This window comes from Vombatus ursinus, unplaced genomic scaffold (genome assembly GCF_900497805.2).
Source record: "Vombatus ursinus unplaced genomic scaffold, bare-nosed wombat genome assembly UNPS02014792.1, whole genome shotgun sequence".
Taxonomy (NCBI): Eukaryota; Metazoa; Chordata; class Mammalia; order Diprotodontia; family Vombatidae; genus Vombatus; species Vombatus ursinus.
In genome coordinates this window covers 11,365,925-11,382,421 of record NW_020954570.1, presented here as the reverse complement: position 1 = coordinate 11,382,421, position 16,497 = coordinate 11,365,925, and the positions used below count along the sequence as shown (strand labels likewise).

The window sequence follows — 16,497 nt, the reverse complement described above, 5'->3', positions numbered from 1 at the left end:
CTTTTCCCCAATTACATCTTAAAACAATTTTTTAAACTTTCTTTTAAGGTTTTCAGTTTCAATTTCTATTTCTCTTTCTCTCCCTCCTCTCTCCCTTCTCTGAGATGGTAAGCAATCCAAAATCGGTTTTACACGTGTAATCATGTAAAACATTTCCATATTATTCATTTTGTACAAGAAGCCTTGAATAAAAAAAAGAAAGAAGTTGAAGAATATTATGTTTCACTCTGTATTCAGCCAGTATCAATTCTTTCTCTGAAGGTGGATAGCACATTTCATCATGAGTCCTTTGGAATTGTTTTGGATCATTATATTGCTGAGAATAACTAAGTCATTCATAGTTCTTCATCATACAATATTGCAGTTGGTATATGCAATGTTCTCTTGGTTCTACTCACTTCACTTGGCATCAGTTCATGTAAGTTTTTACAGGTTTTTCTAAAATCAACCTACTTGTCATTTCTTATAGCATAACAATATCCCTTCACAGTCACATACCACAGCTTGTTTAGCCATTACACAATTGATGGGCATCCCTTCGATTTTCAATTCTTAGCCACTACAAAAAGTACTGCTATAAATGTTTTTTGTACAAATAGGTCCTCCCCCTGCCCCCTTTTTAAAAAAAATTTCTTTGGGATACAGACCTAGTAGTGGTATTACTGGATCAAAGAATAGGCACAGTTTTATAGCCTTTGGGGCATAGTTCTAAATTGTTCTCTAGAATGGTTGGATCAGTTCACAACTCCACCAACAGTGCATTAGGGTCCCAGCTTTCCCATATCTCCTCCAATATTTATTATTTTCCTTTTTTGTCATATTAACCAATCTGATAGCTATGAGGTGGTGCCTTAAAATTGTTTTAATTTACATTTCTCTAACCAATAGTGATTTAGAACATTTTTTCATATGACTATAGATAGCTTTGAGTTCTTTGCCTGAAAACTATTTGTTTATTGCTTTTTGATCTTATCAATTGGGGAATGACATGTATTCTTATAAATTTGACTCAGTTCTCTATATATTTGAGAAATGAGGCCTTTGGCATAATGAAATCTTAGAGTCTTAACACAGATCACCATAAAAGCAAAACTGTATATGCCTTCTTCTGTTCAGGTATCAGGAGAAATTGTTGAGGAAATAAATAATGTTGGTGAGAAGTGAAGTATTTGTTAAAACAGCATAAAATGAGCATAGCCTCCAAATTTTAAGTGTCTAAAAGCAAGAGTTATTCATATTTTTCTTTCTGTTTATAATTCTGAGTGAACTTATGGGATTGTTTGTTGTTTTTTTTTTCGCATATTCCTGTGTTGAGCTATACAGTATCTTCCTAATTTTGTTGCTGTTAAGTCATTTCAGTCATGTCCAATTCTCTATGACTCCATTTGGTGTTTTTTTGGCAAAGATACTGAAGTGGTTTGGTATTTCCTTCTCCAGATCATTTTACAGATGAGGAACTGAGGCAAACAGGGTTAAGTGACTTGCCCAGGTCACCCAGCTAGTGTCTGAGGCTAGATTTGAACCTGAGGTCTACTGACTCCAGTGCCAGCATTCTATCCACTTAGCCTCCTAGCTGCTCCCAGTTTTTTAGTGGTATACTATCCCCCTAAACTTCAGAGATTGTAGATTTTATTTAGGTTTCTCTTTATGTTAATCTTCAATGTCTAATCTATAGAGAATGCATTCATTATATTGCTATGCTTTTATCTATACTGACTAATTTATCCAAACCAAATTCTGCTATTTACAATACACTGATCAAAGCTCTGAAGTATACAAAAGAAATACCATCTCTGCTCCCTGAGGGAAACTTACAACCTACTTGGGGAGACAACAGGAGAAACTAGAGTACGGTTTTTGACAATATATTATTCAGTGCTAGATTTCATGGTAAATACTTTATGTGATATAGAAACTCAAAGAACCTTAAAATCCTAGGGGTTTGTCAGGGAAGCACCATGGAGAAGTTAGGTCTTAAAGAAAATACAAGATTTATATTGACAAAAAAAAGTGAAAGATGTGGAGAACTTCATATGAAAAAAAGTATGGAAATGGGTCTAAGCATCGAGAACAATGTTAGAATATAAAGCCAGAAGAGGTCAAAGACAAAGACATGTATCTACCTTATCTTTAATCTTTCCCTGTCTACTGGCTCCTTCCTTGCTGTCTAAAAATATGCCCATATCTCCCTCTTCCTCAAAAACCTCTCACTTGATCCTCCCATCCCTTCTTATTATCATCCTATATCTTTTCTTCCCATTTGGCCAACTTTGTTGAAAAGGCCATCTATATAACACTTTCTCTCCTTTCACTCACTTTTTAACCTCTTACAATCCAGGTTGTAAGACTTCATCATTTATCTGAAACTACTCATTCCAAAGTTACCAATTATTTCTTAACTGCCAAAGCCAATGGTTTCTTCTCAGTCCCCATCTTCTTAACCACTACAACATTTGACACTGTCAATAGCCTTCTTCTCTTTGATCTCTTTCTTCTAAGTTTTTGAGATGCTATTCTCTTCTGTTTCTCCTCCTACCTATCTGACTTTATCAGTATCCTTTGCTGCATCTCATTCCATGTCATGACCATTTACTGTGAGTGTTTCCCAGGGCTGTATCCTAGACCCTCTTCTCTTTTCCTTCTATACTATTTTACTTGATTATCTTATCATCTCCCACTTAATTATCATCTCTATGCTGATGATTGTCAAATCTACCTCTCCTCCCCAAACTTCTCCGCTAACTTCCAATCTTGCGTCTCCAACTGCCTTCCACCCATCTTGTTCTGGATATCCAGTAGACATCTTGAACTCAACATGTTCAAATCAGAACTCATTATTTCCCTCCCTAAACCCTCACCACCTCCTATTTCCCCATTACTGTCAAAGGCAGCAGCATCCTCCCAGACCATTAGGCTTGCAATCTAGGTGTCATCCTTGATTCCTCATTATCTCTTACCATTCCATATCCAATCTGTTGTCAATGCCTGTCAGTTTCACCTTTGCAACATCTCTTGAATATACTCCCTTCTGTCACCTGGTCCTGCCACCACTGTGGGGCGGGCCCTCATCACCTGACATTAGGACTATTGCAGTAGCCTGCAGGTGGATCTATCTGCCTCAGTTCTTTCCCCACTCCAATCCATCCTCCATTCAGCCACTGAAGTGATTTTACTAAAGTGCAGGTCCAACCATATCACTCCCTTTCTCCATAAACTCCTGTGGTTCCCTATTACCTCCAGGATCAGATAGAAAATCCTTTGTTTGGCCTTCAAAATCCTTCATAACCTCCCCTTCTAATCTTCTTACACCCTACTCCCTGCAACATGCTCTTCAATTCTTTGACACTGGCCTCCTGGCTGTTCCACTCTGTCTCCACTCCACTCCATTTTCTCTGGCTGTGCTCGATGCCTAGAATTCTTTTTCTCATCTAAAATCCTATGCTTTACAAAAGCTTTTCCCAATCCTGGCTAATTCTAGTGCTTTTCCTTTTTTATTTCCTATTTTTCCTGTATATAGCTTGATTGTACATATTTGTTTGCTTGTTGCCTCTCCCCCCCCCACCACATTTAATTGTGAGGGCAGGGACTATCTTTTCTTTTCATATCTGCAGAGCTTAGCAAAGTGTCTGGAACATAGTAGGTGCTTAATAAATGTTTATTGGCTCACACATTTCCAGAACTAGCTCAGTGTTTGGGAGGCTCCAAAAGAAAGAGTGATAGAAGTATTAGGCTGCCTACCAAACTGAAGGTTTATGGAGACATTGTGCTGACCTCATTTTTGTATGCCTGTGAAACCTGGACGGTATACCAGAGTCATGACAGGAAACTCAATCACTTCCACTTGAATTATCTTAGGACACCTGAAAATCACTTGGCAAGATAAGGTACTGGATGCTAAGGCCCTTTCCCCTTTCCTTTGGTACTGTTCAGACAACTCCTTCCCAGAAATATTTAGGGGACCAAAGGGTGGTATTGTTGGGATGCACCTTCATTTCAACAACATGGGGAAGTGAACTGCCACTATATAACCAAATGTGTATTTACCTTGAAGAAAGGGACTTCTCTAGCTGACTTGATGGTATCCTGAGTTCCTAGATTCATCACCACCTGGAAGGTGAGGAATAATCCTCATCCAACTACTTTAAAAAAGAACAGTGCAGGGGGCAGCTAGGTGGCACAGGGGATACAGCACTAGCCCTTGGAGTCAGAAGCTGAATTCAAATCCAGCCTCAGACATATAACACTAGCTGTGTGACTCTGGACAAGTCACTTAATCCCAATTGCCTCGCCAATAAATAAATAAATAAATAAAATAAAAAGAACAAGAATGGTGGAACCCCTCAGCAGAAGCCTTTACAGAGACCCCTGTTCCTTTAATGGGGCTCCTAGGAAGGAGGTGGTGGCCAGGGAAACACTGAATGGGTACAGGGCAAGTTCTGCAGTTAACACTGGTATGGGATAAATTGTGTGCAAGAAGGTCATGCTTTTTTAGCTACCTTACTACCAGATGAACCTGACTTGTAATGAGGAATTGGTGACTGCCAGAGGTGACATTATATTGCTGCAGCCCTGATGTTCTGGGTTCTGTTTCTGTTTTTTATCACCTTATACTGGGAGACACTGTGAACTGCAAATATTTGGTACCCCAATGGACCAGACTATTGAGATCTTAGACACAGTCATTTCAAAGTGGAAAGGTGAAGCCTTGGATTGCTGGTCTCTTCCATATTTGGCTATTCCTTAGAGGGGGTAAGGGAAGAAGGAGGGGGAAAGAGTGAACATTACATTCTTTGGTTATTTATTTTGTTTTTGCTATCTTTTGATTTTTTTTTTCCCCAGAGCAGTCTATGTCATCATTCTTGCATTCCGGAGGTTATTCAGTAACATTCCTAAAGCCATTTAAATGGCGGAAGGTCCTCTACAATGCTGTTAGGATCTTGCCAACAAGGGTTGGAATATGATAGGCAAGGAATTTCTCTACTTTCTGTCCATCCCATCCCCCTCCTCTGCATTCATGTACATTAGGCTAAATTTTTGCACTTCCCCAAAAGCCAAGAAAGTTGTTTCAAAGATTTGATTGACCCAGGGAACTAAGACTCAAACAGCCTTGTTGTTGATATAACTTCTTGATGCATGCAGGCTGTATTGCCATGGTTTCCTGATTACTTACAGGTATAAAAAAAAATCAACCCCAAAAAACCCCCCAAAAACCAAAAAAAACTGTCCATGTGAAATGTGACCAGTGCTTGAGCCAAGTACTATATATTGTTGAATATCTTTCTATTCTATGCCTAAGTAAACTTTCCTTTTTGCTAATTGTTAACTTATCTATTAATATCTCATTTCCTTCTTTTATTGGCCCTAAACTTCTATTTGCCTGAGTTAAGTCCTGAATGTGACATAGCTGAAAAGTTTATCACTTTGTTGTTGTTTTTTCTTCCTTTCTTCTGGAGGAGGACCATGACATCAGGAAGGTGACACCATGACTTGCAAGTGAATTGGATTTAAGTGAGGGAGGGCTGTGCAAGGTCACCAGTCTCACTTTCTCCTCTGGAGCCATTTGAGTCCAGTTGCAAGATATAGATCAGGAAGACTGGAGATAGCCCCCAATAACTTTGTAGCTTATCTGGTGATTAGTCTTCTGATCTTAGTCTCTTTCTAGGATGACAGATATGAGGTTCAGTACTGGACTACACTTAAAGCCTTTCTAGTTTGATAAAAACCTGTCAGACTTGCTGTCTGCTGATGCAGGGTTAGGATAAAGCATCAGAGAACTGAGAATCATGATAAGGCATCAAAGATGGATTTCAGTGGTAGTCCTATGATATAGCCAAGAAATTACAGTTAATATATTGACAATTTTCATGAAATGGATCAAAAGTCAAATATGATGCTGACAATACTTACTTAAAATGGGAAGATACCCTTATATGATTCAGTTTTATTATTTGACATTTATCTCTTCACATATTTTGCAAATACTAATCCACCCAAAGTCAAAGTTTTATTCATTAAGTCAACACTCATCAAATGCTGTTTATTCGAAAAACATTCTCCTGTATGATTAGGCTGTTATTTTTGTGGAGAGATTTCAAGTTCAGCAAAGTAGTAGCTTATATATTATTGGCATTCAATAAATGTTTTTGCTTTGTCTAATTGGATTAAAGTACTTGACATTTTGGCGTGATGCTCTAAAACAATGGAAATCAAGAAAAATTAAGACAAATTTTAAAAAGATCCAGACTAGCAGGATCTTTTTCTCTTTTAATGTATTTGCTATTATCATACATTAGTAAAACTCTAATATCCCTTAACCTTAAAGAGTCATATTAACTTAGGTATTGGCATTTGTCTTGCATTATTAAGTATAGGTGATGCAGTAGATAAAGTGCGGAACTGGAGGCAGGGACACAGTTCAATTCTTGCCTCAGATACTATTAGCTGAATGACTCTGGGAAAGTTACTTTTTATGCCTCAGCTTCATTATCTGTAAAATGAGAATAATAGCACCTACCTCTTAGGGTTGTTATGAGGATCAGTGAGATATTTTTAACATGCTTTGCTAACCAGTAAAATACTTTATAAATGTTGGCTGTAATAATTTTTAAACTCCTCTATGATATTTTTTAAGATGATGTATTTTCTGTTGCTATCAAGTCAGAATATCAAATAGCATCAAGTACCATCCCAATGGAAGGGCAGGAGGGTTGAGGATTTGAAGAGGACTGGAAACTCTTCTCAATTTAACAATATAGGCCTGTGGAACATTTAAGGTAGCCTATAGATTAATTTTTTAAAAAAATCTACATGTAGTACTTTCATGAAAAATGAAGCTAGTTATAGATGGAAATATGTCAAGAATTTTTTTTTTCTTAAAGGATACACAGAGCCAGGTGGAAAAAAAATTGTTTCTAATTTCTGTGAATTCACATAGTGGTTATATGGTTGCATGGTTGCCTGCCTTCACACTTCAGTGCCTGCAGATTTGGAGTCTGGAAACAAAAGGGTTTCCACTGCCTTTATTCTCAATCCGATTTTTTTCTTATTCAACCATCGAATAAACAGAGACACAAGAAAACATTTGTAGAAAGGGCTCTGTGCTTGGAAAGAATGTTTGAAAATAACTAAATCCTAAGAGAGAAGGCAGCAATGGTTGTTTCAATGATAAAGGCAGCAAAACGGTGTTCCTAGCTCCTTACTGATCAAGTCACTGGTTTTCCGGTCACTGGATACGAGTATTTTTTCTCCTAATATGACACAATCGCACATTTACCGACACCTTCTGTTCCCAGTGTTTAAGATTTGTTATAAATAAATAAAATGTTGAGTGGATGATGCAGTAATTGAAATGGCAGCATGATTTTATTTTATTGCAGGTTTCTCAACCCCTATCTAGTGTACTGATACTTGCAAAATAAAACGCTTTTTTTTCCTAGACACCCCTCCTACTTCCTTTCCCTCTCCCTTTCTCTCTACTTGTCCCCCACCCCCAAGTGTTTTTGTATGTGTGTGTATCTCAACCCTCTACAGTAGCCAAGAGAAAGCATCTAGCCAATCATAGGGCTCGGTTTCATAAAAGCTGGATTCTGATTGGTCAAATGAGAAAGAGAATTGGGAACAAAGAAAAGCCCCTTTCAGGTATACAGCGAGCTTCTTTTTGCTCTACTCTCCTCCCTCTGTGTATATGTATGTGCGTTCAGTTCTGATTTCAATTTTGCAGTATAGGCTTGTTGTATATTGGTGCACAGGGGGCTTTTTGTTTGTTTTTATTTTTTTTAATTTTAAAAAAAGGAAGGTTTGTGACACTTGATGGTCCGTCTTAATAAATTTATTGAAGAGATAATAATTTTAAAAATAAAGCGGCTGCAACAAAACATATTCAATGCAGGTAGAAGGAAAAGGTCAACTCGATCCAATACAGACCGTAAGTACGGTTTAATGGTGTGTATATAGCACGTAGAGGGGATTTCATGCAGGGGAATGTACGAGTTTTATGCGTTGCCATTACAGTGTTTTGCTCGAATTAAAAAACAAAACAAAACAAAACACGAAAGGATTAGCTTTATTAAACAGGGTGAAGCCTCTTCACACAAATTAGGCTTGATCGGGAGTGGGAGGGGGGAGGGGAGTATTTAAAGTATATTACCTTTTGAGGGTTTTTTTTTTTACTAACCAGGAGAATAAAAGTGACACAATTACATACCAGTCTGCATAGTCTCCATTCTCCTACCCCACCCAACCGCCTGCGCTTACATACAGAAACAAGTAGCTCCCATGAAGAAAGATCCTGGGAGCTATAGAAGTGATTACACGGGAACGAACCGATTTTTATCCCCTGTCACTTAATAAGGGTCGAATATTTGATACTGTACGAGGGAAAACACTCATTACTAATAATGGTTATTATTACCATTTTTCCACCTCTTTCAGAAAGCCAAGAGCAACCCACCATTAAACAACAAAAAACCCAACCCAAATAAATCCACTAACAGCCACGATGATGTGTTTATTGCAGAAGTTAGTCTGGAAGCTAGCAAATGTTTTGCTTTATTATCCATTTCTTCCCCCTATCTTCCCCCATCTTCCCTTTCTCCCTTCCTGTTTCCGCTCCCCACCCCCACCCCTTCTTAAACTACTACAAATTGGAGATAACTTGAGGAAAGGTTTATAACGTGTTTCTTTAAAACATATGTTTTGCCTTCGTGTTCAGTACATTTCACTCATTCCTAACTTCAGGGTTCTTGTTCTCGGAGAAATGTTTCACATTCATAACTTGTAGCTGTGCCAACAGTGGAAGGAGGAGGAGGGTATAAAGGAGGAATTGGAGACGAGAGTGGGGGGAGGGGGAGCAGAGAGAGGGAGGGAGGGGGGGAGGGAACAGACTTTAAGATTTTTTTTAAAGACCAGATCAGTATTTTCTGGATACGCTTGTCACCCATTTTTGTTCTCACGACAACCAATTGAGCCCTTGATCCTCACGTGATGTGAAAGGCTTGAACTGTAACAAAATCGTTCCTTTTAGATGGTTGGTTGTTGCTAACTCGCCCATCCCCCCACCGACATTTCCTGCAGACCCACTCTTTACCTTCAATCCATCAACAATTCATTACAGCTTTTAGGTTCCAAACGCCAGCTAATTAAAAATACTAAGCCAACCTCCAAGACCATCAGACTAATGCAGGAGGGGGTGGGGTAGGGAGCGGAGGGAGAGAAAAAATAAATAAAAGGGAGATGCGCCATTTGCTGCAGCAAGAAAAACCGTCCTGAAAAAGGTCGCGTTTTTCTTTTTGGACTCTAATTACCAAGTTACCACATGACCGATTGGCATGAATGACAGTGGAATTTTCCTTCTCTTGGACAGCACTTGGAAATTTTTTTTCCCCTTCATGTTGTTAAACATAAAACGGAAAAAGACCAAGCCCCCTTCTGAACAAATGTTTTTATAAGTGATTTATCAGATCACTGAATCATTCACCCAGACCCTTTTCTTTCTCTCTTCTTCTCCAAACACCCCTCCTCCAACCCATCCCTTCTTACTCCCTCCCCCCCCAAAGCCCCCCCCCCCCCCCCGCTCCTCAAGCCCTTGTCTCAAGTTAGTTCAAGAAACAAATCTGTCAGGACGGGCGAAAAAAAAAATGCCACTTCCCGACTAACAGGAAAAATCCAGCCCAGATTTTCAGTGCTTTCTTTCTTCTTTCCTTTCACTAATTTGTCCTGATGTTAGCACATTCTTTCTTGTTATGAACTGGACGCCTGTAGGTTGGTTACACGGGATCATTACTTACTGATCACGATGACTCCAGGCTGGAATTGAAGACGGAATGTTAAGTTGGGAAAACTTTTTAAAGCCATTTTTTGGCTATCATTCTTGATGCTTGTTAAGAGGAAAAAAAACACCCTTGGTGCTTCTGTTCTGAATGTGAAACATTATCTTCCAGCTGTACAGTAACATATTTTTTGAGGAGAAAAGGACTCCTTATGCGTTTGCCAAAGGGGAGGGGAAGGAATGGAGTGTGTGTGTGTGTGTGTGTGTGTGCTCTGTGTGTGTGTGTGTGTGTCTGTGTGTGTGTGTGTGTGTGTGTGCTAGGGGGATAATGTTATCGAGTGATTATTCTGACTGAGATGTGTTACTTGGTTTCTGCTTCTTGATCATTTGATGTTTAAGTAAAATGAGGCACAGGGTTGTTGCTGAGTCGAGTGGGAACAGCATTGTGATTTGCTGGCCTAATTAAAAATGATAAAGGATTAAAGGTAAGCCATATGTGTGTGTATGTATATCTATCTATCTATATATGATATTTGACAATCAACTGTTTAAAAAAGGGAAAGATCCCTTTAAAAACCATTTTAACTGATCTTTGTCAAACACACACTCATTTGCGGTCACTGAGGCCACCTTGGTGTAGATCACTTAAAGTGTATGTCTTAATCAGTTTCCTATACAGTCAGTAATACTATATTTAACCGACTGAGCAATTCTGTGACCTAGGAGGAGTACTTGAGGCTTATTTTAGATGTTACATTTTCTAAAGGACACCCATTCTTTGTTTCAGCAATTTTCATTCCTGAGGGCTAGCACACAGGCACACACACAACACAAAGGAGGTGTGAGATGTTTGTATAGGAGTTGGTTCTTTTTTTGTTATTGAATTTAAAAAAAAGCAGATTGCCTAGAATTTTTTCTTTTTTTGTTTTGTTTTTGGTGAAGATTAAAAATTGGGGAAAATTTAGAAAGAGTAATGAGACCAACCTGAAAACGAATTTTAAAACTTCAAGGGTCGTATCTTTTAAAACTAAAATTGAAGAAATTCAGGAAGGGTTAGGACTGTTATTTTCTTTCCTTCTTTCTCCCTGTTATTTTAGGTGTCGTACAGACCCAAATTCATTTTTTTTGTGTGTGTGTGTGTGTGGTTGTTCTTAGCTTTCTGGATATGAATCAGATTATTAAATTATTTTTAAAATATATTTTTTATCTTGGTTATATTTTCCTATTTGAAAAACAAAACCACAGAAACCTGCTTTGCACAGTGGAAACAGTACATGAGCCACCTTTATTCTATACCTTACCCTTCTATCCCTTATTTACTCCCTGACTCCCCAATATTAATTGTATTATATTCTGGTAACACCCAGACAAGAAATATTCGACTTTTCCCCCCCTCACAGGAAAAGATGAACCTGGACTGAAGGGTATAGACCCGGGACACATACCTGGGGCAGGAAAAAGAAGTGGAAGAGACGACTTTTTTTTTCTTTAAGAAAAAGCCCGGTGGAGATAAACGAATGTCCCCTCATCACCAAAGGAAAGTTCATCGGATTTTCATTCTAGAAATCTTGTTTTCAGGATGTCAGTGAACATTTCCACAGCAGGAAAAGGTGTGGATCCAAACACAGTTGATACTTATGACAGTGGTGATGATTGGGAAATTGGGGTTGGGAATTTAATAATAGATTTGGACGCTGATTTGGAGAAGGACAGACAGAAATTTGAGATGAATAATTCCAATAACAGCACTAGCAACAGCAGCTCCAAGGATTGTGGGAGTTTGGCTTCCAGTGGGGCTAATGCTACCACCGTCTTAGCTGATGGCCTAAAATTTGCTTCTGTTCATCCCTCTGCTCCCCAGGGGAATTCACACAAAGAGACCAGCAAATCAAAAGTGAAAAGGAGTAAAACTTCTAAGGATGCTAATAAATCTCTGCCTTCTGCTGCCTTGTATGGGATTCCTGAGATCAGCAGTGCTGGTAAGAGGCAGGAAGTCCAAGGGCGCCCTGGAGAGGCAACTGGCATGAATTCAGCACTGGGTCAAAGTGTGAGCAGCAGCAGCTGTGGCAACCCAAACAGCAATAATACCAATACCAGCACCAGCACCACTATTGCTGCCACAGGGGCAGCTTCTTGTGGGAAAAATAAAGAGGAGAAAACAGGTAAAAGTCAGAGCAATAGAGGCTCCAAAAGGGATAAGGATGCAGGGAAATCCAGGAAAGACAAGCATGACCTGCTTCAGGGCCACACCAATGGCAGTGGTGGCCAAGCCCCCTCTGGGGGACACCTGTATGGCTTTGGGGCCAAGGGCAATGATGGCGGGAGTCCCTACCACTGTGGGGGCACTGGGAGTGTCGCCTCCTCCACTGGAGGGGAAGTTAGCAAAAATGCCCCGGATTCAGGGCTCTTGGGGAACTCTATTTTGGTAAAGAAAGAAGAGGAGGAGGAGGAGAACCACAGGAGAATCAAGAAACTGAAAACAGAGAAGGTAGGACAAGTCACCTTCCTAGATCTTCACCTTGTGTACCTCTCTGTTTGTTTTTATGTGGGTACCTTTACCTATGTATACCATAAACTTAAGACAGTTTGCCTTTTGGTTTTAGTAGCATTTGTATCATATTATCATTATTATTATTATTTAATAACTGAGTGAATTATTTACTGGAGTTCTGTACAGCTAATGGTGTTATCATTGCTGTTGTGGCAGCATTGATCACTTCATAGATGGAAGTATATGTGTGTGAGTGTGTTTGTTGTGTGTTACAAATAGAGAGGGAGAGAGAAAGGGAGAGATAGAGAAGGGGACAGGGAAGGAGGGAGGGAGAGGAAGGGAGGGGAGGGAGGGAGAGTGAGGAAGAGGGGGAGGGAGAGGAGAGGAAAGGAATGAAGGAGGAAGAGAGAGAGGGAGAGGGAGAGGGAGAGAGTCAGTCAATAAGATTCCCCCAGAAGTAGAAGTTCATTTTCTGCTGCAGATGGGCATCTGGCCAGTTTGTAAGTTGGTGTGTGCTTTTTAATGGGAGAGAAGGCTTATGAGCCCACTTAACTCTTTCCATTTAGTAGTATTTCTGCTGTTGTTTCCTTGGGTTGAAGGGTCCTTCCCTTGGAAAGGTGTGTTAAGAATTCTAATTTGTATGCTTTCATATTTTTTAACCTTCTCTAAAGGAATTTTTCTGTAGATTCAATAACCCAGCACAGATTTATGTTAGAGATGTTCCTCTCATTTATGAACCAAATGCCATGTTTAGTGTACTGTTTCATAAAAGTAAATTAAATCCAGAATGAGGTTAAACAGGTGCTTGTATACTATGGCATCACCCTCACCAACATATTGTTTCTCTGTGTAAAACTCCCTAATGGGAGGGACACTTTTCCTCTTGATTGGTTTGTGACTACTTAGGTTTCTACCATTTACCAGCTGAAGCTGAAATTGAAGAGATGAAATGAGACAGGGAGGTTGGGTGTTATGTTGTGTGCATGACATAGGAAAAATAACTAAGGTGATGTCTAACGGGAAAAAAAGGAAGTGGAATGTTGAATTTGATCATTCTGGATAAGTCACACATCACCTCCTTGCCCAATTATGGTCTATTTTTATTAATTTCTCTTAATTTTGTAATTAGATTTTATAGATAAAAAGCCAAACTTAAAAAAGCCAAACTACTCCCTTTATTGCCTAGGAAGTGAGGTCAGAGTCTTTCATCACATTGAATTCAGATTGACTCTCTTGAAGAGCAGAAATTGCTCTGTCCAGAGGATAAAGGATTTTTCCATGTATTTAGTTGAGAGTAGGGGTGTGTGTTCTCATAGCTTACAATGAAATGTCAAAAGAATTCTATAGGTTGTGATTTGCAAAAACAAATCTACTATCCTGCTGTTGGCTTATGTCATGATTTCCTAGAGAAGTTCTTAAAATTCCCTCTCTTTCCCATCTCTAATTTTCCGGGCCAGAATTGTGACAATAAAATTGTTGGTTAATTACTAATTTGCATAGTAACTTCTAGATTTCTATTTAAGGTGGCATTTGAGTATTTAAGCTGACATTTCAAAAGTTAGGTAGCCCTTTTGCTTTATGAATTTTCCTTCTTTGGTGTTAGGTTTTGTAGTTGTGAAAACTGTGTAGAGCTTTACTAATGTGTAGAAATTTCACATGAAGTATTTCATTTTTAAAATTAACTGTTGATGAATAGCATTAAACTTTGTAAAATAATCCCATTTTAAAGTAAATTGATGTAATCCTTTAATATAAACTTGCTCTTAATACAGTTCTTCATTTTATTTGAAAGGTGTCCTTAAATCTTATTATTAACTTGGTACAGTAGGACACTTACTTTTTGTTGCCAATTGTCTTCAAATTGCAGTTCTAATCTGCTTTAAACATCTAGATAAATTGCTCTAATCCAGTCTTCACAATGGCTGTGGTTAAAGAGTCAGAGGCATTTGATTGGATTCAGTGGCTGCTTGGAATGTGGGAGGTGCTGCCCTTTTGCATCCCCCTTAGCCTTTTAATCTTTCAGCCAAATGTTCACATTCAACAATTTTGTTTAGCTGGCAATTGGGACATTTCTGTATCTCAAAGACTGCTGTCATGGCAACAGAGATTAGAGTGTTAGATGCTCTAATTTTTTTCAGTTTTTGTGTTCTTTTCTCAAGTCACAGAGGAAATTACATGAAGAATTAAATTATTACTCTATATGCAAGTCATCATCAATCAGCGCAGTGTCAGTGTGATAAATAATTTGTATAACCTAAGTTGTGAACAAATATGCCATTTTATATTGGAGAGAGAAAACACTGTTTTTATTCATTGCTGTACCTTGTTGAAATAATAGCTGCATTTCCAATGATACCCACTGTTGTTGGCACACTGTGACTTCAGGGAAGGCTTCACATGGCCAAATTGTGTAGTGTTAGTCATTGTCTATCAAACTGCCATGTTGGCTTAGTGTCTTAAACAACATCCCTTAGGGCTTCCTCCCTACCCCCATTGCGGAACAATTTCTTTAAAGACTCTTTCCTTACCTTGGCACTTGAAAGGAGAACTCTGCATAATAGTACCCTTGGAAGACCTTTAGTTTCTTTGATTTGTTGCAATAATAAACTTCAGTCCAGAAAATATTATCTCATGACGTAAGAATATACAGAATATTTTAGGATTGAGACAGTTTTCACTTATAGTGAATTAAATGTTGAAGCTGTATTTCAGAAAATTCTCGGGAGAAATGATTCCTGAGATCTTGGGATAGAGACTTAAATGTACACTTTTGGTGTTCAGATTTAGAGAATTAACTACAACAAAAAACTGAATGATAATTTTTCACTGTAAATAAAAACTGAAGGGGGTCAATTGTTTATATTTGCTTATTCTGTTGGCAGGTCTCAAATATATTCATAAAAGTGACTGTCACTGTTAGACTTTTCACAGAATGCTTATCTATTTATGGTCTGTTTATTTGTTTTCCTCACCACAGAAAGTCATGTAACACATGATAAATTATATCTTATTAAGGACTGGATGTGTTCTAGTGATTCTGTTATGCTGAAACTGCAAGTATGCTGTAGAAGTCACCACTCCCTTAATATGTGAAACAAAGTAAAACATGTTATAGTTATAAGATATTTGAACTATATTCATACAGCCCATTTTTTTTGTTGTTATGCCACTGGGGACGTGTCTGAATAAGTAGATTTGATAGGTAGTCTAACAGCTCCTAAATTTGTAGTGTTAAACCATCCTTACTTCCCCTCCCCCCTCCCCCACCACCTTGAAGTACAATAATAGCTTCCGATTGTGGGTAAAGGAAGCATCTTGCAGAAGGTTATGAATTTAACTTCTAGGACATTGGAATGTTCAGCTTGGTTAAATGATCATATCTGTACATCTATATATCTAGATATAACATATATGTGTATATATGTATATTTGTGTGTGTGTATACATACATACATATATACACACACACACATGTATGTATGTGTCAAATGATTGTAGAGTTCCAAAATGTAGGGTTTTTTAAGTCTTCTAAAAGGAAGATATTGATGAAAAATGAAAAAGGCAAAAGACCAAGTAGTTCTGTCTTGTATCTTTTACGGGAATTAGTCTGCTAATATTATAAATGTCTAACTCATTTCCCCTATGTATTTTATTTTTCATAAAAACTGAGTTCTGAATGTTGCCTTTAGGTTAACACATATTTTGAAGGATATCAGTAATTAACATTTCTCCTGAAAGCAGCTTTTTATGTCAGTGGGGTGAACAGTTTAAGAACATGCCTCTGTTAAAACGAAATATGTTTTTCGAATAGCTGTTTCCCTTCCCCCAAATTCTGCTTGGAGAGGGCAGTTTATCCACTGTGAAATAAAAGGGCAGAAAGGTCACTTGCTGTAATTAAAGAACAAATGCCATTGTTGTTTGACAGCAAACTGTTTTGAAAGCTACATAAGGGATTTAGCTGTTAAAAACATTGATAACTCTGGGTGTCTAACAATAAGCAGTGTTCAAGGTTCTTAATTTTCTATAGTCTCTGCTAGTACTGTGACAGTGCTTTCTGAGCCGTGTGAATAGGTGCTGCCCCTTAGCCAAAGGAAGCTTTCTGAGAAAACCTTGGAGCATGGTGAATTTCCTTCTTAGCTAGTGTAGCATTTGAAATAATTTATGGTAGTGTGAAGGATTAAAAAGTATGCATTTTTAAGTTCATGAATTTAGTTTATGTTACTGGAAATAGTAAATATTT

At 38.3% G+C, this 16,497-nt stretch overlaps 1 protein-coding gene across 5 annotated transcripts in view; it reads left to right on the top strand.

The window, feature by feature from the left end:
• Window positions 1-7,880: 7,880 nt before the first annotated feature.
• The window catches only part of ZNF608 (zinc finger protein 608), a 198,876-nt gene continuing 190,259 nt past the window's right edge, over window positions 7,881-16,497 (top strand). For 3 of the 5 annotated variants that reach the window (XM_027869151.1, XM_027869150.1, XM_027869152.1), the window contains exon 1: window positions 11,420-12,254. In XM_027869151.1, the coding sequence (XP_027724952.1) occupies window positions 11,493-12,254 (762 nt within the window). In that variant the 5' untranslated portion in view covers window positions 11,420-11,492. Of the gene's footprint in view, window positions 7,925-9,673; window positions 10,252-11,166; window positions 12,255-16,497 lie in introns of those variants that run through there. The other 2 variants (XM_027869149.1, XM_027869153.1) reach the window with 2 other exon arrangements.